Source organism: Porites lutea, chromosome 10, assembly GCF_958299795.1.
Source record: "Porites lutea chromosome 10, jaPorLute2.1, whole genome shotgun sequence".
NCBI lineage: Eukaryota > Metazoa > Cnidaria > Anthozoa > Scleractinia > Poritidae > Porites > Porites lutea.
Genome location: NC_133210.1, coordinates 3962521 through 3983806, shown reverse-complemented (window position 1 = coordinate 3983806; position 21286 = coordinate 3962521). Strand labels below are relative to the sequence as shown.

Sequence of the window (21286 nt, the reverse complement as noted above, 5' to 3'; positions counted from 1 at the left end):
ACAGGTCAACCGTCAGGAGAATTACGCTATTAATATGGCCGGGACTATCCAGCAAGATCCGTTTATTCCTAAATGGTATGCATGCACTTTAGTCAGGTGATGGGTTTGGTAAAAATTTTAACAAAAGATTAATATTTCCTTTTCAATGTTACCGGACTGGCCAATACGTCTTGACTTCTGGAAAGCGCTTTAAGACAGCGTTATCAAAGCACTAACAATGACTTTAAAATGATTCTTTAACGAATCAGTATTTATAATTAAATGGATTACCATTTAAATGTACACAGCGCAAGGGCCGTTTGCAATGTAACAACTTGAGGTTATTCATTTTAACATATAGCATTTCGAAAAGACTCTAATTTAAAGCGAACTTTCATGTTTTATATTCTCAGCAATGAATTGAAGTCGTGGATGGATGGACATGCGCAGGAGCCGGCCCTGTATTGGCCTTTCATAGTGTCTCGTTTGTTTGGACGCATAATGCATCTTGGGCCCGTCTTTATACTCGAGACATAACCAGACGAACTACAAATGTTTGCTCAATTTCGTCAAGATGGCCCGGACATGCTAATGCGGCTTTAGCAGAAGAGCATTAATGCGTGCTCTGATGCGGCCAATTTTAAAACGGCCTACGTTCTTGCAACCTAATATGTTGGTGAAGGCCTTTTGTTTCGTCAGACGCTTAGCTTGATATGGGGTTTGAAATGTCAAATATGTTAAAGTAATTTATATATTTCACTGTAGTAACAGTTTGGGCACATGAACAGTTCGGCGTCTGAATTAAAGCCGTCCCGAATTCAAGCAAGTCTAGGCTAAGTAGAGCGAGACTAAGTCTAGCCTGACACGCAAGCGTTTTTAGGGTAGTCGTATTTCGTCCCTCCCTCACCACTCTCCTAAAAACGCCTACGTGGGAAGCGTGGAGGGGGTGGGGAATGTATGTGTCGTCCCAAATCAATGTAAATTGCCATTCCTTGTTGCTATGTAACATACTTTTTTATTGCGTGATTGCAACGTTTTTACAGGGTACCGGCCTCATAAATAACGCCGACTACTTGGGCAATAGCAGTAAAAGAAAATGCCATATATCAGACAAGGCTTTTAATTTTTAGTATCTTTGCTTGTTGTGAAAATTACGTTGAAATGTTACCCAAAGTAAAATGTTGCAGCTTCTTAATTTAAATAAACTTAACTTTACAGGAGAAACTGCCGGATTTCAATCTACTTCGCTGCACAGCTAATTAAACACCGATCGCTACGAGTCTACGCTTAGCTGATACAGCCATAAGACTCGGTCAGAACGTTCAATATCACAGTTGTTTTTGAAAAAATGGTAAAAGAAAGAGGGAATATCTCTGTCCCATTGAATTGGCTTTGTTAAGAAGGCAAATGAATATTTCAGTCATTCAACGCCACAACGAAGCCACATCATTAATCTTCTCTCAAATATCTTACACCGGGAATGGACGTTACGTTGTTGTCACTGAAATGTCTTTGCTTCCAATGGAACCACGAATTAACATCTTGTATACCTCAAACCAAAAAAATACTAAAACAGAAAAGAGAATGTCAACTATGTTTGCATTTGGAAGTTTCCTTTCCAGAAACTGATAAAAGAAAGAAAGCGTGATATTAATAAGACAGACATCCTTATCGACATCCAAATGCATACATGATTTCCAAAGTAACAGACAGGTATCGTGCGTATGAGTCAGGGGATTAGAATCCAAGAGGATGAGCAGGGACTGTGTTCATGTTTCTTATGACTTCCGTTGCTATCCTTGCCATTTTCGTGTCATTGGAAAGTTTGTTGGAGTCGTGTAACGAGTCTAGACTCTGTCTTATCCGGTCAGCAGCCTACAAAGATAAGAACAATGACATGAGTAAGAGTTTACCCTTGGACATTGCTAGGCGTTTCATGGCGACGGCTGTCGCTTCTCGCACATCCGCGCCCATGTCGCGCGCTCTAGGGACTAATCGTCACTGGCCCACCGATCATTGTCAGATCTCGTGAGTAATGAAATCAGCAGCACCAAATTTCGCTGCAAAGTTAACCGGAATCAAGGTCAAGTACGCATTGTGTATTTATGAACTGTTTCATCAAAGGACTTGAGTTCGCTCGATTAGTTTCCAGGGGCCTGTTCTCGAAAGTCCCGATAATTAACGGGCCCGGTATGCTGTCTCCGTTTACATTAAAGATCGAGGTTTCAATAGCTTTGCATCTAACATGATAAAACTATCAGTTGATGAATCAAAATGGAATAGTTTGCCTGCCAGGACCCGCGCTCTTATTCTTTATATTTCGATTTGAATATTTGATTTTGGGCCCGAAAAGTTACCGGGACATTCGAGAAACGGGCCCCAGGACCATTCAGCCCTGATGGATCAATATTGGCAGTAAAATGATTAAGGGTCATTTTCGCAAAGTATAGTTCAGAATACATAAGATATAACCGTCTGAAAAAAAGAAGCTCGGAACAAACTGAAAATGTAAAACTAACTCTACCTCATCGCAGAAAACTTGTGCTAGAATCGCTTCATGTTGGGCTGTTGATACTTTGTTGTTGAGGGACCGAGACGCTCTAAAGAAAAAATAAAAAGTCGCATTAATTGTAAAGAACATTACCAACAAAGAGGGCAGTAGCAAAAAAAGACAACGGGGAAAAAATGAAGGATCGTTCATGACGTCTAAGATAGCTGAATAGGCCACTTCCGAGTTCCAGAAACCCTCACTTTCAAAATGAGGTCAAGTGCAAAACCTTTCTTGTCAAAATGAGTTTTATTTGCATGAGAATGAAAAGTCATTTCCACATCAAAGGCTGAGCACTCGTTTTGATACAGAGACCTGGGGGAACTCGGAAATGGCCTATTCGCCGTGCTCTAAGCGAGTGAAAAACTAGGTACGACCGCAAAGCTTCTTGGGTTCGTTTGAGGCCGAACAGCATGAAGGTCAACCAACATGGCGCACTACAAGTGCTGTTCCAAACTACGATAACAGATTCAGAAATGCAACTAATCCCCAAGGACCCAAATGCACCAGATATGTATTCGTCCGTAAGAATAACCTGAAGAGGAACGCTTAACAGGTGCATTGGTGCTGTACTCCATGTTTTTTTTTGTTTTTTTTTTGCAGCACTTTCAAACGATCCCAAGAGCTTTTGCGGTCATAAGTCGTACCCGTTCCCCGCTCGTTTAAAACATGGCCAGTTATTGCAACATTGGAGGCATCAGTTACAGAAGAACGGGTTATTTTCTTTAATTTGTGCTCGGACAGCAGAGTGGTGAATCACCTAACTCTGTAACAGGTCACAGAGTTACTTACCGGGAAAGTACGGCAGCCATGCCGTAAATGTCAATAGCAGCATCTGCCAGTCTCTTTAACAAGAACTGTTGATCTGTGAAAAAATAAAACGTAAGACTGAACAAGCTTGTTACCGGCCGGTTAAGAGATCCGATTGCTTGAAGAAAAGGCGAGCTCACGGACTACTACTACTACTTAACTGCCACTAACCGCGGCGCTTTAGCGAAAGCTATAATAACTACAAAGAAAATTTAAAATCAACTCCAAGAAGTAGTTGTTTTCCTTCCTGGTAGAGTTAAAGACAAGAGGAAGGGTAACAATAACTCTTCCGGCAATAAGAGCCACTTTACCACCAAATATGGATTAGATATGGAGTTAAAACAACCCCCCTTCCCCCCAAATGGGATTATTCTATATCTATTTTTTTTTCTTCACTTTTAAGTCAAAATAGATATGACAATTTAATGTGCTGTATCCTCAGCAAGTGGACCCACATAATCATTAAAAACCAAATGGTTAAGATAATACGATATCTCCAGTTGCTTACCGACAATTTTTTTCCCATGTCTTATAAGTAACTTTTCTGCTGTTGCAGCAAAGTCTCCCGCCGCCACGGAAGCCTACAAAGACACAAGTTCACAGTTCACACTCATGTATAACCACTAAAAAAAATTATTTCAAAAGTCGGCAAGGACTGTGGCTAAGTTTTAGCCTTGGCTTAAATTTTTTCTTCTTTGTTTCAATATTAATACTGTACATTACCCGCTGATACCCGAAAACCGGAAAAAAAAAAAAAAAACTTTAATTCTACGCATTATCAAGAAATGTTACTAAAACGAGGAACAAAAAAATGAGGAGGAGCACAGGGAAACGGGAAAATGAAAAATAAGAACATAACACAGAATGAGTAACGAAGATACTGTTCCCATGTTTCATTTCTCCGTTTCCCGTTTCTCGTTCCTTTTTTCACGTTTCACTAACATCCCAACTACACTCGCTTCACATCAGATTTTTTTCTTTTCGTTTCTTCCCATCTCTCTTCATTTCTATTAATCATCAGGGTCTGAAGCTTTCGATTGGAGTAAAAAATTGAGCTTAGATCTCCTTACCAGCTTAGCGGACGAGGCTAGGTCTGGGTGAACGTGCTCTGTTAGAGAAGGACCTGATTTTATCCCAACAGCCCTATTGACACGCAAAACAAACAAATTAATCAGCAACAAACACAACAACGACAACAAAACAGCAAGAAGAAGAAATAAGATGCTGAGAGACAACTCTCAAGAGTCGTCCTTTCTACAGATTTCTCTTCCTCAGGAATCTTAATATAATTTCTTCACGAGAGAGAACAAACGAAGCGAAAATTAACCCGTTCCACTTACAACATTCCCGCGCAAAACAAGTTCTAAGGCTAAGTTACCTAAGTTAATACATTTCTTTGTCCAACGGCGTGCAAAATTTTTACTTAAGGCAGCAGTAACCATTCCCTTTTAGAAGATAATTTGTTTCTGTCAACTGAGTTTTACAAATTTTTTCGGCTATGACCCCACGATTGTGGTCAAATCGATAGTTACTGTATCGGCGACAACGTATACACACGTACCTTTTTGATCGTTTTAAACCTTCGGAGACAACTAGTCCCAGGTTGGCTGCTGGATTTTTTAGCGACTTTTGAAGTTCTCTTAGATATTTGCCGGCGTCCTGTTGGGAAAAGCAAGGGATATGAATCAAATCAAATAGCAAAATGATGGCGCTTTTTTTCGAATTGCAGTTGACAATGGAGGTCAAAGGTGTTGGGAACATCCCAGTGATATCAGTAAACCTGACGACCTCCCCTCTCACACTCCAAACAAAATTTAATTTTGAGCAAAATGGGTGGAAAATAGTCTGTTTGGGTTGGCAATGTTGTCGGAGGGGAGTTGGGGGTGGGAGAATAAAGGGATGAACCCAAAGTCGAACAAAAGACTGTTTAAGGAGCAGAGTTCTATGTACAATCTGTAACAATTACTTGGAAGGGTCTTTCCACACTGTCCTGAGTTCTTTTGACGTCCATTGAACGTGTAAGATAGTTTTAAGGCTAGTTGATATAAAGGGTTTTAGTTTATCGCAATGGTAGCGGAATAAATATCTAGCGCGCCGACAAAATTAATTGCGTGTAAAAAATTACAGAATTTGCGGTGGATTACCTGGAGACCGGTTAGTGAAACAAATAACCTTAAAATGTCGTTGGTGCCTTCAAATATCCTGAAAATCCTAAGATCACGCATCACTCTTTCAGCTCCACAGTCCTTTGAAACATCAAAACAACAACAAAGACAAAGTTCAGTATAAGACAGACTGAGAGAAACCAACAACCAAACACAAAACAACCGGATAGAGAACTAAGCGTTCAAACCCTTCTTCATGCAGCCAAATACGATTTTTCCGACACACCTTTCGAGGTATGATTAGACGCTACAATGTTAATTTTACTTACCTTCATGTATCCCATTCCACCAAGAATCTGAATACACTCGTCGGCAACAAACCACGCTGCTTCCTAAAATTAAAATAGGCAAATGAATCCATTAACCTGCTACTGCCGTTAGCAAAACTAGTTGAGCTTCAGGCAGACTTTTTTTATCTTCGCCCCGACACCAAAGGGACAAGCTAAGCGCTCTGACTTTTACAGATAGGTCCCGGTTTTCATAAGGGTAAACTATCTGAAATAGGGGCCGAGGTGTCTGTATTATAGAGCTTCAACTGTACTGTATGGCCGACAGCACTGCTTGCAATACTTACCGAAGCATACACTTTGCTGATGGCTGCTTCGAGTTGGAAATCAATGGCTCCTTGATCCATGTTTGCACTGATCATGTAGGCCATAGACTGAAACAAAAAGGAAAAAAGTGTATAAAAAAACCCGGTCAAGTTAAGCGTAGCAACAAATCAAGAAGATGACACTTAATGAAATCTGACTCCCAAATGACAATAAGGAACTTAAGCAACGACGTCTTTGAGTGACGAGCGCCAACCGGAAGTGAGACCTTTCCACCTTTAACCCTCTAAGTCCCAATATCAACATACAAATTCTCCAAACTGATCTCCATACATTTCCTTTATGAATCAGTTGAGAGAATTTAATAACAGATCAAGGTATTTTCTCTTTGGTGATCATTTGTTGATTCTCATAATCTTATCTCTAGACAATTACTAGATGTTGTTAGGAGAAAATTGATGTTGGTCACTATTGGGGTTTAAAGGGTTAATATGCCTTGACGCTACAAGTCCACTTTCGGTTGAAGCGTGTCGCACACATAACGGTAATCTACTGTAGCGCACCTCAGTAACATACTGAAGCATGGCCATTCTTGCTAACTTTTCTTGAATGACACCAAACTCTTCCAGTTTTTGGCCAAATTGAACTCTGCTTGCTGCATGGTCCGCCTGGTATAAAAAAAAAACAAACAACAGCGTTTGAACGATGCAAATGATTTGAGCCAAACAGACATTTCAGAAGTTCAGGTACATGTGCTATAAAATCATTATCATCGTGTGGAAGATTGTAATCCCTAAAACTTATGATGAGAGACTGACTTTTTACAACTGGTAGGAAAGTCACTGTCCCGCTTAAACGTGATGACTTCTACAAAGTATTAAACGCAGGTTGTCACAACGTCAGGAAATGTCCACAATAGTCCTGCATGTACATGTATCTAGGACTAACCTCACCCGGACGATCTTAATCCGAGGTGTAAATAATATTATAGACTTCTTTCCAATAAACGACCCATTGTTAGCCTGTTCCAGCCGTCCAGTTAGTGGGGACAGCGCAACGACACGTAAGCAGAAAAAAAAACACCGCCAAGGGGTTCTTTCTCTCCTAATTTTATTTCGCGTCACATTCCGCTACTGTACATGTGTTTGTTGTACCAGAACGCCTCGAACAAGCTAACCAAAGAACACGAGTGCAGAAAGAAAAATCCAAAACGAAAAGGGAAAATAGAGCCACAAAAAACGCCTAATTGCGATCCGAGTGCAAAGGCCATACAGATCTACATGTACTTACAGCCTTGGCTATTAGTCCCTTCATGGTCCCTGAAAGCGCAGCGGCCATTCCGAATCTTCCGTTGTTTAGAATGTGCATGGCAACCTTAAAGCCATTACCAACACCTGACAGGATGTAAATAAATAAATAGATAAATAAATAAATAAAGAAATAAATAAATTTTATAGCACGTGCTTCATGTTTTTCTTTCGAGATGTGATTGGTTCACTTGATTGTAACCTCGTGTTTTGGTTGGCTGGAATAAAACCTTCTTTTACTCCTGTTTTAAGGGGGGAAGTGGGGGCGTAACTATACGTAATGTGGGAGGTGAGGGGATCATATGGGACATTTACTTCACCAACAGATAAACCAACCAAGACTGTACACTATGTAAATGTTTTTTACGAATCATGTTACTCTTATAATAAAGCACATTAAAAACCTGTGTATATTGGATAACCTTCCCTGAGCTACAGAATGCCATTCAGTTGTTACTACTACAATGTAACTATGAATGTTAACAACACGTTTTTCAAATTATAATTAAACCAACCTCCCAAGACATTTTCCAAAGGTACTGGAACATTATCGAAGTGGACCTGACAAATAAAAGAAGGTTGACGGCGGATTTACAATGTACATATCATTAACCACTAAACTAATTCATAAGTAGAATATTTTCTCGGTCTTTGTTGCTACTGTCACCGCAAACGGCTGTGCTTCTCGCTACGTTAATTTCTCCATTTTGACATACATTACTTCCCTTTAATCAAGTTTTCGTTTTTGGAAGAGGTTTCACTTCAATTCACATCATTGAAATTAGAAAAACCAGTTTCCTACAGCAAGGTGAGATAAGCGTTAGGGTCCCCTTTTGTGAACCTTCAGCGTGAAGACTTGTCCGATAGCCCAGGACTGATGGATTTTGCTATAGGGCTAGTGAACTCTGTTCTCAACTCAACTACAAGTGAACTTTTTTGGGGAATTCAAATTACAGAAGAACTGTAATCAATCCTGCTCATCAACAAATATTTTCGGGCTAATTTAAATGACTATTGGGCTAGCAAATGCTAGCTACAGCTGGCCCGAATGACAAGCTGTAAAACTGTCTCTCTTCGCACCCTGACCTTATCATTTGAATACATGAAAACTGCCGTAAAACTTGGATAAATGCAGTTTTGAGAGCACTGACCTCCGCAGTGTTGGAAGCCTTGATTCCCATTTTCTTCTCTGGCGGACCACTGAAAACAACGAGACAAAAACAGCTTAATTCTACTGAAGTTTTGATGACATAGTACTGGGGAACCAACCCGTTTACACGATCCCTTACTAATAGTTAATACCACCAAAGACTGCAAAACATTCCAACTTTTTGCTTACGTGTAGGTCGAGAACACGCGAGCGGTGAAATGAAAACCCAGAGCCGCGCATTGATAAAGCGATTTTGAGAAAAAAGGCCGACTGTTTCGCAGTCTATAATACCGTTAGCTGATGATGCCCCTTGAGTGGTCGCTGCCGACAAGAAAAAGCAGCAGTGACTACTGATCGTGGCAGTAGGGTCGCGGCATTTGCGGCAGGTACGGTCACTAGAGTATGTATTAGGATGAAAACTTATGATGCTTCTCACCACAAATCGGATGAAATGATAACAAATCGATCGGAGAGAAAGTACATCCAAAGTCAAAGAGATGGTCGCTCTGTGAACACGTGTAACTCTGAATGTCAAAAAATCTGTTCTATTTACAGCACCCTTTTTGCTAGAGATATCGTGTAGGTCTTACTCTATGTGAGCACGTAAATACAGGACAACAATGGATAAAAACTTACGTTGTTACTCCACCAAACCCCCTCTCGACAATGAAAGCTGTTACTTTGTCCTTTGTTTCGCCTGTATTAGGATCTGTTATGGGAGTCTGAAAAGAGTAACGACAAACATTTTGATATTTATATTTTTAATTCTAAATAATATTTATTTACATTTTAATGTTTACATCGCTAGCCTAATCGGATAAGAATTATTTTGATAATATATTATGTAGTTTTAAGTTCTGTTAGATCATAAGTTTAATCGTGTACCTTGGCAAAAACAGTGAAAATATCAGCTAATCCTCCATTGCTGATCCTGTGATTTCAAATAAGAGTATGCAATTAATAATAATTATGTAAAGACGCGCATTTGTGTAAGGTAATTTACTACATTAATTTATTAAGCGTTTAAGGTTTGCCATTACATTAAAGAATTAGTGTCACTGTAGTGTTGTGACCAAAGTGTTTCATAAAGCATTGATATTACAGGGAGAAATTTCATGCTGATCACTCTAAGAGCTTTTGAAAGGGTTAGTAATAAGTAAAGTAAGTAAAAGCTTTATTAATGTGTCAATGTATTTAGTTTTCAAAACTAATTGGGGACACAAAAATAAAAATTATATGTGGTTAAATGTAATTTAAGCTAAGTTAAACGCGAAACAATGCTGGTCTGGGGTTTCCCTTGTCTCGGTCATGCGCAGTGGTGGGGGATCTGCAGGGGGTCGCGTGGTTTTACAGCTCGGGTTTTGAGGTCAACTCATTTGCGCGTGCACTTCTGCCTTTTCGACGGTGCTTGGCGGCTTTACTCTTATTTGCCTTTTTGACGATGGGTTCGCGGGGTACGACTAATAGCCTGCAAACCGCTCCGGTGTTACTGCCTGTTCCATCTGGAGAAGAGGCTTCGGTTGCAAACGTGTCTTCGTCGGCTGGTCCAAACGTCTCGCCTCCCTCGTCGCAAGTTTCTCAAGCGTCTCTTCCACCGGCCGGGCCGGCGATCGCGAGAGTTTCGCCAGAAATGGTTGCGTTGATCACGCAGACCGTGCAAGCTGTTCTCGCAGCCGAGCGGGAATCTTCGGGAACTGCCTCGACTACATCTCAGCCGGTTTTGTCCGCAGCGAGCGCCATTACTACAACACCGCCTTGTTCGGGAGGCGTTCCCGCTGCTTTGCCGTCGCTCACCGATTCTGCATCAAGCCTGTTGGCCGCGGGGACAGGATTCGGCGGACATCCCGTACAAGGTAGGCCAAGCCAATCATTTGTTGTGCCATCCTTTGTGTCCACGTTTTCGCTTCCATCCATGTCATCTTTCGCTCCTAGCGCCTCGAACGTTTGCTCCTCGCAGAGCGGGGCGATTCGCGATTTCGCCGCCCGTTCTGTCGGTCCATCGGCTTCGTTGTTGGACCAGCCGTTCGTTGTTGGTCCCGGTTTCTCGCCCGTGCTGGCGAAGCTGGTCGCTCAAATCGTGGCGGGCAAGTACGTTGACCTGAGCGATTTACTGGCCGTGAACTTGCTGCAGAAGGAAACCGAGCCGCAAGTGCTGTTCGACGGGCGCCTTGTTCTCACGTCCCAACCGAAGCAACAGCGCCGGAAGATCGAGGACATCGCGTCCTGGATGGAAGCCTTCTCCATCTTTGCTATGATTTTGGTCACCCACTTCCCGCATCGATGGAAGGACTTATTGCAGTACCAGCTGCTCATCCTCCGCACATTCCGTCATTTCTTGGGCAAAGTGTGGCTCGCGTACGACCGAGCATTCCGTGAGCATGCCGCCGCCATTCGCTTGACGGATTGGTCGTCGATGAACGTGCAACTATTTAATTTCCATGCTGCTGGTTCGTCCGTCCGTGACTCTACACTGGCCCAATCTAATGAGTACCTTGAGCCACCAGGATCTTCGTCTTCTAATGTCGTTTGCATTTCGAGGAACAAGGGGCGCTGTACAGCACCCTTCGCTTCGTGTCGCTATGCCCATCGCTGCAATTTATGTTCTGGCTCCCATCGTGCGACGACGTGCCCCAATCGCTCCAGCCGGGACAGCCGTGAAGAACGCAAACGTCGCGGAAGTTCTCCAGGATCTTCCTCCGGTGCCAAAGCTCGCCGTACGTGAGGGATTCGTTAGTTGCCGGGTGTCGCAGCCATTCGTGCGTACAGTCTGCAGTTGTCCTGATGGTTTAGCTGTGCCGCCTCGTGTTGTTGCTTCGCTCATTCCCACGTGAACATTCATGATCTTGTTGTTTATCGTTTTTGTTAGTGTGGCACTTCGCCTTAGTTGATTAGTTATCGTAATGTGGTCTCTTTTGAGGCTATTTTGTTATTTTTGACAGTTCGTGTGCGGCTATATTGTCCTTACACCCCGTTTAGCAGGGGTCAGGGTATCATGCCTTTAGCTCACCTGCTTCGTTGCTAGGCTCTCTTGTTTGCATTTGTACCAGTCTTGGATGTTAGATAATAAAATGCTATGGTTGGGTTTTCATCATTTTGCAAGTGTTTCTTTTCTTTGCAATTTTATCATCAGGGGGTCCTATTTTCCATCCAGTGTCGGTGGTTTCTCCCCTGAATGTGGCACAATTCACGTTGGACCTGGCTGGGCACCCAGATCAGCAAGCAGTCGCCTTTGTTGTGCAAGGCCTCACGCACGGGTTTCGCCTGGGATTCCAATCTACTCGTACACTTAAATCTGCCAAACGGAACAAATCCTCGGCATTCCAGAACCCGAAAGTTATTGACGATTATTTGGCCCTCGAGGTTTCCAGATGCCGGGTGGCAGGCCCCTTTCCCTCGATTCCCCTTCGGAATTTACAAATAAGCAGTTTCGGGGTAATCCCCAAAAAAGGCCAACCTGGCAAATGGCGGCTTATTGTTGACTTATCCTCCCCGGGTGGGTACAGCGTAAATGACGGTATCAGCGCTGACGCATTCTCTATGCATTACATCAAACTCGACCAGATTATCCGCATGGTGGCCAAGCACGGTCGTGGGGCCATGATGGCAAAGTTCGATGTCGAGGCCGCTTATCGCAACGTTGCAGTGCATCCCGAGGATCGGTACCTGTTAGGGATGAAATGGCGGGGCCAATTCTTTGTTGACTTAGCTCTTCCCTTTGGGCTCCGCTCGGCTCCCTATATTTTTAACTCGATAGCAGACATGGTGGAATGGATCATTATTAATAGGTACAATGTGGCCGACCTTATGCACTATCTCGATGATTTCCTCACTGCAGGCCCGGCTTGTTCGAACCAGTGCACTAATAATTTGCAAACATCCCTGGCAGTTTGTCAGTCACTTGGCCTTCCCCTCCACCCTGGCAAGTGCGTTGGCCCGCTCACTTGTTTGACCGTGTTGGGAATTGAGCTAGATTCAGTGCAGCAATCGGCTCGTCTTCCAGAAGACAAGTTAGCCGCCCTTCAGGAGTTGATTCAGTCGTGGCGGAACAGGCGGTGGTGTACCAGACGTCAACTCGAGTCGCTGATCGGCCACCTTCACCACGCCGCCAAAGTTGTGTGGCCTGGTCGTACTTTTCTACGCCGCATGATCGACCTCCTTTGTTGCTTTCGCTCGCGCGAGCATCCTATTCGTTTGAGCGTGGAGTTCCGCAAGGATATCCAGTGGTGGTCTGATTTTCTCACGTCGTGGCATGGGGTGAGCTTTTGGCTTTTCCCGGGTTTGTCTGCTTCCACAGATGTGGAGGTCACGTCAGATGCTGCTGGCTCCTTGGGATTTGGCGCTTACTTCAAAAATGAGTGGTTCAGCGGAGCGTGGGCCCCCTCCCAGTACGATCAATCAATCGCGTACAAAGAACTATTCCCTGTGGTGGTTGCTTCTCACGTCTGGGGTCCGCAATGGCACCGATGCCATGTCTTGTTCCGCTCGGACAACGAGGCAGTGGTGCACATTCTCACGTCCAGGACATCAAAGGTCCCATGCATTATGCAGCTGCTGCGCCACTTACTTTCCGCTGCGGCTCGTCATAATTTTACCTTTACAGCTATACACCTGCCTGGCATTCATAACTCGATTGCTGATGCTCTTTCCCGCTTTCGTTGGCAGGAGTTCCGGCGTCTGGCACCCGAGGCCTTACCACTCCCAGCTCCAATTCCTCATCAGCTATGGGATTTTTTGATATCTCCACCTTAGAGGCTTGGTGCCACACTCTTCTGGTGCATGGGCTGGCATCCTCTACACGCAACTCGTACGCTTCAGGTCAGAAAAAGTTTTATGACTTTTGTACTCAGCTTGGTAAGATTCATCCCTCCGGTTCCCCTTGCCCGGTCGACGAGTGGACGCTATGCCTGTTCGCAACATTCTTGGCCAATACTGTGCAATACTCCACCATCAAGGTGTATCTCTCTGCCGTGCGCTCCTTGCACGTCGACCAGGGCTTTTCGGATCCTCTTGTCAACTGTTTAAGGTTGCAGCGGGTGCTTCGAGGAATTAAGCGAACTCAGGGCGATTCTTCTTCTCAACGGCTTCCAATCACAGATGAGATCATGGCTGTTATCTTCAAAGCATTGGACGTCACGATGGCAGATCATTGCATGTTTTGGGCAGCCTGTTGCCTGGCGTACTTTGGCTTTCTTCGCTCTGCGGAATTCACCGTCCCCAATTTGGCCAGTTACTCCCCTTCCATCCATCTGGGTGTGGCCGATATCGCTGTGGACGCTAGTTCATTGCCCTCATGCCTTCGCATTAGGATAAAGGCATCCAAAACTGACCCCTTCCGGAAGGGGTGTTTCGTGCACATAGGCCGTGGCTCGTTTCCGCTGTGCGCAGTCCAATCGCTGTTGGCGTACTTGACTTTAAGGGGCGACAGACCAGGCCCTTTATTTTTGTTTCAGGACGGTCGCCCGTTGTCTCGATCTCTGTTGACGGCTTGGTTACGTCGCATCTTGCCTTCGGCTAACATCCAAGGCAACTTCTCTAGCCACAGTTTTCGGATTGGGGCAGCTACTGTCGCAGCTCGTAATGGCATCCCAGATCATCAAATTCAGGCTTTGGGGCGGTGGACCAGCACCGCCTATTTGTCTTACATTCGTACTCCTGTGGAGACGTTATCGCAACTCTCTAAAAAATTGACTGCAGGTGTTTCAGGTTGCTCATCATAGAACCCGTCAGCTTTTTACTTTCACTCAGTCTTCTGGGGACAAATTAGGGCACCGTTGTATCTCTACCTATGCGGGTTTGTGCTTAGCACAGTTGTCTCCGATGTTATTTGACTTCTCCACGCGGTTTCGTTATGCTGTGGCCAGTAAGCACTGGGGGGCAAGTAGGGGCTTTGCACTCATAATGGGATCCCGGTCAGGGAGTTCAGCCCTGACAGTGGGACGGAGGACAGCCTGTTGTTGCGGGTTGCAGGTTTGCGCGTCATCACCGGGTATGTATGCTCCTTTCTGTTTTCTTGTCAGCGGCAGGCTTTGGGGTTGGTGCTTGGAGAGTTTTTTGGGGGGTCTCGGTCCCTCTCCCACCCTGCTCGCGGGCCCTTCGCTCCCCAAGCACTCCGCTTGGAGCGCGAGGTCTGGTGGTTGCCGCTCACAGGGTTGTCATGGTTACCCTACGCGCTCGGCTCCGGTGCTCGAGGCCCCACCATCTTTCCAGGCACCTTCCCCAAGCTCATCTATTGTTGATGAGTTTAAATGTGGTTAAATGTAATTTAAGCTAAGTTAAACGCGAAACAATGCTGGTCTGGGGTTTCCCTTGTCTCGGTCATGCGCAGTGGTGGGGGATCTGCAGGGGGTCGCGTGGTTTTACAGCTCGGGTTTTGAGGTCAACTCATTTGCGCGTGCACTTCTGCCTTTTCGACGGTGCTTGGCGGCTTTACTCCCCGCCCTCCCCTCCCCCTTTTCCGGTAAGTATGTGGTAAGTATCATGGTTCCACTGTCTTCTGTCAGTGTGACGGTGCCTGGTGGTTGCCGCTCACAGGGTTGTCATGGTTACCCTACGCGCTCGGCTCCGGTGCTCGAGGCCCCACCATCTTTCCAGGCACCTTCCCCAAGCTCATCTATTGTTGATGAGTTTAATTACAAATAAGAAATAATAATAATGTACATGCAATTAAAATACGTAGCATGTATAAATTGTATAAAACAATTTATAGGTATATAAAAGGTAGTCTCTAAGAATTGCAAAGGTTACAGCAGCTATTGTTTTTGTTTAAGAGTGACGTTAGGTCTTTTTTCCTAATGTTCTTTTTGAAAGATTCAGTATTCGAGGAACCTTTCAATTTAATATCTAGTTTCGACCATATATGAGGTCCTTGATATCTATATATCTTGATATGTACTTACCACAACTTGCCTCCATTTAAGATGTAATGTTTACCATCCTTGCTTAGTTCAGCCTGTGTTCGTATAGACTGTTAAAAGGAAGAGTAAATTAAAGTTACGGTAAGTACTTTTAGAACTTAGACTTGTACAATAGAAACCTCTTCAAATCATTCTCTCTTGTCCTCTTTTTATAACAATACAGGGGAAGAATTTGCCAGTAATCCCAAGGCAAGCGACACAAGCTTTTTGCCTTTAACGAGATTGTGAGGCGATCCAAACACGTGATGCAGCAAAACAAAACCGTGTGACCTAGAAGGACTTTGCAAAAGTCTAGCGTGAATGTTAAGATGATGTGTGAGGGGGTGGGTGACCAGGAAAGAGACATCTAGAGTCCTTTTGCTTGTGCCTTGTTTGCTGCATTCCATCCGGTTGTAATTCCAAATGCAATAACAGTTAACAAAAAATAAAAGCCAATATGTCGCTTTTAAGGGATAAAACAAATTTAGAAGAAAAATAACCAGGAAGAACCCCCACTTGGGTGACCCAGTTGGCTATTTTAAAAGTGCGACCAGGGAGTTGAGTACAGGACTACCGAGAACAAATAAGGCTAGTGGTTAGGGTGGGACATGAACTCAGGCCCTCTAACCGCTTGGCCAGGCTGCCTCCTGTTAACATCTTGTTGCAAAACAAAAAAATGCTTCATGACTTTTAATGGATACAGTACAAAAGGCCTACCCCTGCATCGGATCCACTACTTGGCTCTGTTAAACAGAACGCTGCCATTTTTTCACAAGGAGCAACCTACACGAATATTAAAAAAAATGGGAATTGAAAGAGTCTTACATGTATCTACAGTAATTCTATAAATCAGAGAAGCATTTTTCTTTATTTTTTCAGACAAGAAACAAAAACTTGTTAAATTAATGGTACTTGCCAGTGGTAGGTACTTCTCTTTTTGCTCCTTAAAAATAGAAAAAATAAATTATTTTCTGTCTAGAATACACAGTCATTATAACATACCAGGATGCAAAGAAAATCATTTTTACAGCTGACCATTCGGGCAAGCTGAAGCTAGCATTTACTAGCCCAGATATCATTTCAACTAGCTCCAAAAGCTTTATGACGAGCAGAATTGATTTCATAGTTCTTCTGTTATTTGAATTCCTCAAAAAACATCACTTGCCCTTCAGGCAAGTTAAAAACAGAATTCACTAGCCCGATAGCAAAATCCATACTAGTAAATAATTTTGTATTACCTATTCTTAAACATGGGCAGTCTATTTAGAGAATTCAACACAAGTCATAATAGACCTTTTGAATATATTAGATTTAAGGAGTATTACGCGATGCCCAGGGGGCACTCGCTCAGTATTTACGCGCACTTTTCGGGCAAAAAGAGAACTTCAGTGTTTATTTCTCTGGAAAAAGGCGATCATTATTACATCCAAACACAGCACAATGATCTTTTTTTCTCATTATTATCCTTTTCTAGGAAAACTTAAAGAGAAATTGGCCCAACAAGCGCGCGTAAATACTGATGTGAGTATATGAGATTGTGCTCATGCATCCCATAATACTCATTAAATCCAATTAATTCAATATTGCCGCCGTATCGGTAAAAAGGTCTATTATGATATCCAACAAGACAGATCTTCATTTGTACAGATCTGTAAATGAAGCCAACTAACCTTATTTCCATGTAGAAGAATTCCCTTGAATCCAATTGACTGATGTGCTCCAAGAGTGATTCCTACAGCAAGATCATGGGCACCAACGATTTCCACAAGCCTGGCATACTAGAAATTTATTAAATAAGCAATAGTTAACATCCTCATGTTTTGATGTACTTGAACATGATTCTTGTATTTGCAATACTTATTAAACAATTATAATTACCTGGGTGTTAGTTAGACCAAGTCCACCTAAATCTGTTGGCACCTGAGATTATAAGATGGAATAAGTATTGTTTAAGTACAGTACCGCTCAAAAGTAAGTTGACAGTCAGTAGCATCTCAATTCTCGATTCTCAAAACTTTCAAGAATCAAGAGTTGAGTTGCAAAATACAATGATCTCTCGCCTGACTGATGTAAGTGTGGTTTTGTAAATACTTTGTGAGAGGAGGGGGATTTAAGGGGGCATTTTGAATGTTGAAGTATCGAATAATACTAATGATTGTTCTTCACTCAAAACAATACTCCAATTCTGATATGCTTAAAGAAATCCCCCGAATAATGTTTCATAAACATTATGGACTATTAGTGCTGGCCAAATATGGAATACTTTTGTTTTGATTTGTATTCGATGACTGATGATGGCAAATAACTGTTTTGAAGATATCCTACAATGTAATCAGGAGGTAACGATATTAGAGCTTATGAAAAATATGTATCTACCGGATCTGTTTCAAATCAATACAAAAATTAACTTAAAATTAATTGGCTTTCGTAAACTATTATTGTGCAATTTTTCTTTTCATTTTCTTGGTTGCTAGTGGGAAGGGGGGGGGGGGGGGAAGGTGCAGAGGTGATACCCCCTCTTCCATCTGTGGATAATGGACAGTTAAGTGTCTGGTACGCCATACTCTTTTTAGCCTCATCCAATTTTTTAATAGGTCTGCATCTGAATGCCAATATATAACTATGTAGGAACATATACTGTAGACCTAAATTTACCTGCAGACCAAAAGCACCCATTTCCTTAAGACCTGCCAATGTGCTATCTTCTACTTTTTCCAACTCATCATTTTTCATTGGATCATTCTGTTCCTACATGATCAAAGATGTAAGTGACAGAAATTTATGAATTAATAACTATAATTAACAACAATTTGACATTTTAGAAAGTAAAATTACACTTCACATAATGTCGTGGTTAACTTGGTTTGGTTTACAAATTTCATTTTCATTTGAAACCAGATTTTTTTTGTTTTTGTCTTTTTTCGTCCCATATTAAGGTAGTGGTTTGGGCACAATGAAAATAATTGAAATCAAATAAGAAAAATCTGCACCACAATATAATAACTGTCTGGATGGTTAGTACCAGTTAGTATTAAAACAAAACCATACCTAAAAAGAATCATGATATAAAAATTTGACCATTCACAACCTACATGTGCAACTATGTATAATCCAACATTATACATTTACAAGGTGCTATTAAATATAGTGTGGTATTTATATAGCATCCATGCTAATGAGGTTTGAGGTAAAGAACTGTATGTACTTTCTTAATTTATGTGCAGCCTGATAAATTGTTGCTGAACAATATCTGTTACAAAGTAATTATGTCCAACCTCAAAAAACTTGGTCACTGGATCTACATATGCTTGTAGTACACTTTCTTGCTCTGAGTCCAAGACTATGGGGGAAAAATGTGATATTGAATAAAAATAAAATAATAAAGAAAAAATAAATAACTTGATAATGATGACATGTCCTTGCTGAAAAGTCATGTTTTACTAGCGTTACTTTTTATGTCTAAAATTAATAATACATGTATAGATAATTCTAAATAGTTTTTATGTGCATATTTAACAAGTATATATACATTATAGTTAATTCTTTATCTCAGTTAATTTTTGCTTTTCTTTTGTTTTTCATGGTAATGAAGTTTAAACAAAAGAAAAAGAAAAATTACCTGACATAAAAAATTATCTACAACATATACACAAAAAAATGATATGTAATTTTACAATATCATCAAATGAAACTTACATACTGAGTGTGTAGCTGAAATCTGACTGTGAAATTGACACTTAAATTTACCTTCTGGAAAAGGAAACACTTGCTCCACTTTTGGATTTCCTCTAAATAGTCCCATGACAAATGATTTTGATTCTGTGGGCTACCAGTAGTAAATAAGACAGAGTTAGTGATTTTTTACGCTCTGTAATAATACAGCTGTGAATGCAACCATGGTATGCTGGACAAAACACATACCCTGTGCACTGCTCTCACCAGGATTTTGCCTTGGGGAGTCCCAGGGCCCCCTCTGTTGAGAAACAGGGGGACTGTATAAAGGGGGACAAGGGTATAACCTGAGCCCGGATAACCTGAGCCTGTGCTCCAAATGATCTGTTACATGAAGGACCTACCATATCCAATAATAAAAAAATAGCAAACGGGGTACTTTATGATTTGATACCAATGCATGCACCAATCTTCACAACGTACACTGTACATGTATGCGGGACCAACAAAGTTATAAGAACAACAAAAAGGAATAAAAACAAAAACAACAAAAAAGAACAACAAAAAGAAATAAAATTAAAGACTTTGAATCTTTTGATAACATGTTTTTTATTCATTCGACCACGCAAAATGCTCTCTCTCTCCCACACAAAAGAGCTTTTCTGTGCTTTAGTTTGAAATTTAGCCAATTTTTTTCATGGCTACAGTCTGACCTGAGCTTCAATACCCACAGTGCTCCCACTACACATTTACCAACAAAATTCTATATTCTTGGACTGTTAATAATAACAAAACTCTTCATGGAGATTGACTGTAGATATCATACAGTGTACACACCTTTGCCTCTGTGGCATACCCATGTTTTGTGTTTGGTGAACCAAGAAGAACGACTCTACATAAAAGATAATAAAATAAAATATTGAATAGGTAAAATAAATTATTATTGTATATACTAGGCTTAATATACCATTAAACCAATAGAAAGTTCAGTCTATGACCTGGTCAAGATTTTTATCTCACCAGGTCAAATCTCTCATTGCTATGTGTAATTAACAATCATTGAATGAGGCTGAGTATGATCTGAAGAATTATTGAGATCGAGGAGGGTGTTATCTGCCGACATTGTTCCTCTGAGATCCCCATCATGCTTCAGATGATACAAAAGCTGAATTCAATAGTTGTTTAATTAGTCATTCAAAATAATTCCTAGTTTAAAAACAAGCTAAAAGTTTAACATGCTTACATGTACCTCCATCAATGTTAAGTTCATCTTCAATAGTGCATGTTTATGGGCAACTTTGGGAGATAAAGGGTTGTTCAGTTCTACAAATATTCTCCAATAGCAGATGTTGCCTGTGAAGTTGTCTTCTTGCTGTTCTTGCTTATTTCAGCCAACAGTTCGCCTATTTCTTCCTCGTGAAAGGAGTGAAATGTTACGCCATTTTGCACTCACTACCAAGATCATCCCCAGGTATTCTTGGTTAACAGTTCTATCATCTGGCAGTTTTGCTGCACAATTGACGTCATTTTTCACATATCGCTTAGCCAATCAGAAACGGAAAAATATTTTGAATGAATAATAACTTCAATTATATGTTCAAAAGTTTTGTCCTTTTACTTCATGTTTTCAACTGAAATACATTTTATTCTTCCTACCCTAACAATATGGCTGGCAAGATAAACCTTAAAATAAAAGGAACAATTATGTGAATATGCCACGGCACATTTTATGTAAAATACAATGGTTAAATAGTTTACAGCGTTGAGCAAAAACTGATTGCATGACTTTGTTAACTTTATGACATGAAAACGTCATAAAAACAATAGGTTTTATAACCAAAACAACAACTTTGCACGTGCATCAGGCTCATTTGTACATTTCTTTACCCGTTTTTGCACGACTACGACGTGAAAATGCCTAATTTCGCCTTTTATGGAGTACGTAAACAAACAATGATGAAATGCTATTTCCCTTTCTGAACTTGGATATGGTCCCTAGGAATTCAACTCCAGGAGGGTTCGCTTACATTTATAAAAGTATTTTCACTATTTTCATAGAAATGTTTGCAGTGATATAATAATAATAATAATATTAATAATAAGCGGCCAAAACGATCATAGGGAAAAATCGAGGAATTTTTAACAGGCCCTACCTACATCACGCCCCCCCCACAACGTTTCTAGTTTCCTCAATTCAATTTCAATGTGACG

The 21286-nt window shown here is 41.6% G+C and overlaps 3 protein-coding genes across 3 annotated transcripts in view; 2 read left to right on the top strand and 1 right to left on the bottom strand.

Annotated features, from left to right (window-relative positions):
• Nucleotides 1-1083: 1083 nt before the first annotated feature.
• Nucleotides 1084-21286, bottom strand: part of LOC140951274 (very long-chain specific acyl-CoA dehydrogenase, mitochondrial-like) — a 20750-nt gene continuing 547 nt past the window's right edge. Inside the window, exons 2-25 of the mRNA XM_073400511.1 lie at nucleotides 19913-19967; nucleotides 19151-19229; nucleotides 18679-18743; nucleotides 18059-18151; nucleotides 17282-17323; nucleotides 17074-17181; nucleotides 16320-16346; nucleotides 16121-16186; nucleotides 15407-15474; nucleotides 9396-9441; nucleotides 9147-9232; nucleotides 8512-8560; nucleotides 7876-7921; nucleotides 7344-7447; nucleotides 6617-6721; nucleotides 6077-6163; nucleotides 5772-5834; nucleotides 5482-5583; nucleotides 4899-4996; nucleotides 4408-4480; nucleotides 3846-3918; nucleotides 3320-3392; nucleotides 2504-2579; nucleotides 1084-1854 (exon numbers count right to left, since the gene is read on the bottom strand). Coding sequence (XP_073256612.1) covers nucleotides 1717-1854; nucleotides 2504-2579; nucleotides 3320-3392; nucleotides 3846-3918; nucleotides 4408-4480; nucleotides 4899-4996; nucleotides 5482-5583; nucleotides 5772-5834; nucleotides 6077-6163; nucleotides 6617-6721; nucleotides 7344-7447; nucleotides 7876-7921; nucleotides 8512-8560; nucleotides 9147-9232; nucleotides 9396-9441; nucleotides 15407-15474; nucleotides 16121-16186; nucleotides 16320-16346; nucleotides 17074-17181; nucleotides 17282-17323; nucleotides 18059-18151; nucleotides 18679-18743; nucleotides 19151-19229; nucleotides 19913-19967 — 1822 coding nt within the window. The 3' untranslated portion in view covers nucleotides 1084-1716. The remainder of the gene's footprint in view (nucleotides 1855-2503; nucleotides 2580-3319; nucleotides 3393-3845; nucleotides 3919-4407; nucleotides 4481-4898; nucleotides 4997-5481; nucleotides 5584-5771; nucleotides 5835-6076; nucleotides 6164-6616; nucleotides 6722-7343; nucleotides 7448-7875; nucleotides 7922-8511; nucleotides 8561-9146; nucleotides 9233-9395; nucleotides 9442-15406; nucleotides 15475-16120; nucleotides 16187-16319; nucleotides 16347-17073; nucleotides 17182-17281; nucleotides 17324-18058; nucleotides 18152-18678; nucleotides 18744-19150; nucleotides 19230-19912; nucleotides 19968-21286) is intronic.
• LOC140950662 (uncharacterized) lies at nucleotides 9952-11232 on the top strand. Its single transcript, XM_073399912.1, has one exon. The coding sequence runs from the start codon at nucleotides 9952-9954 to the stop codon at nucleotides 11230-11232; it is 1281 nt and encodes a 426-aa protein (XP_073256013.1).
• Nucleotides 11522-14227, top strand: LOC140950661 (uncharacterized). The gene is made up of 2 exons (XM_073399911.1): nucleotides 11522-12968; nucleotides 13172-14227. The coding sequence occupies exons 1-2, from the start codon at nucleotides 12048-12050 to the stop codon at nucleotides 14225-14227; spliced, it is 1977 nt and encodes a 658-aa protein (XP_073256012.1). The 5' UTR covers nucleotides 11522-12047.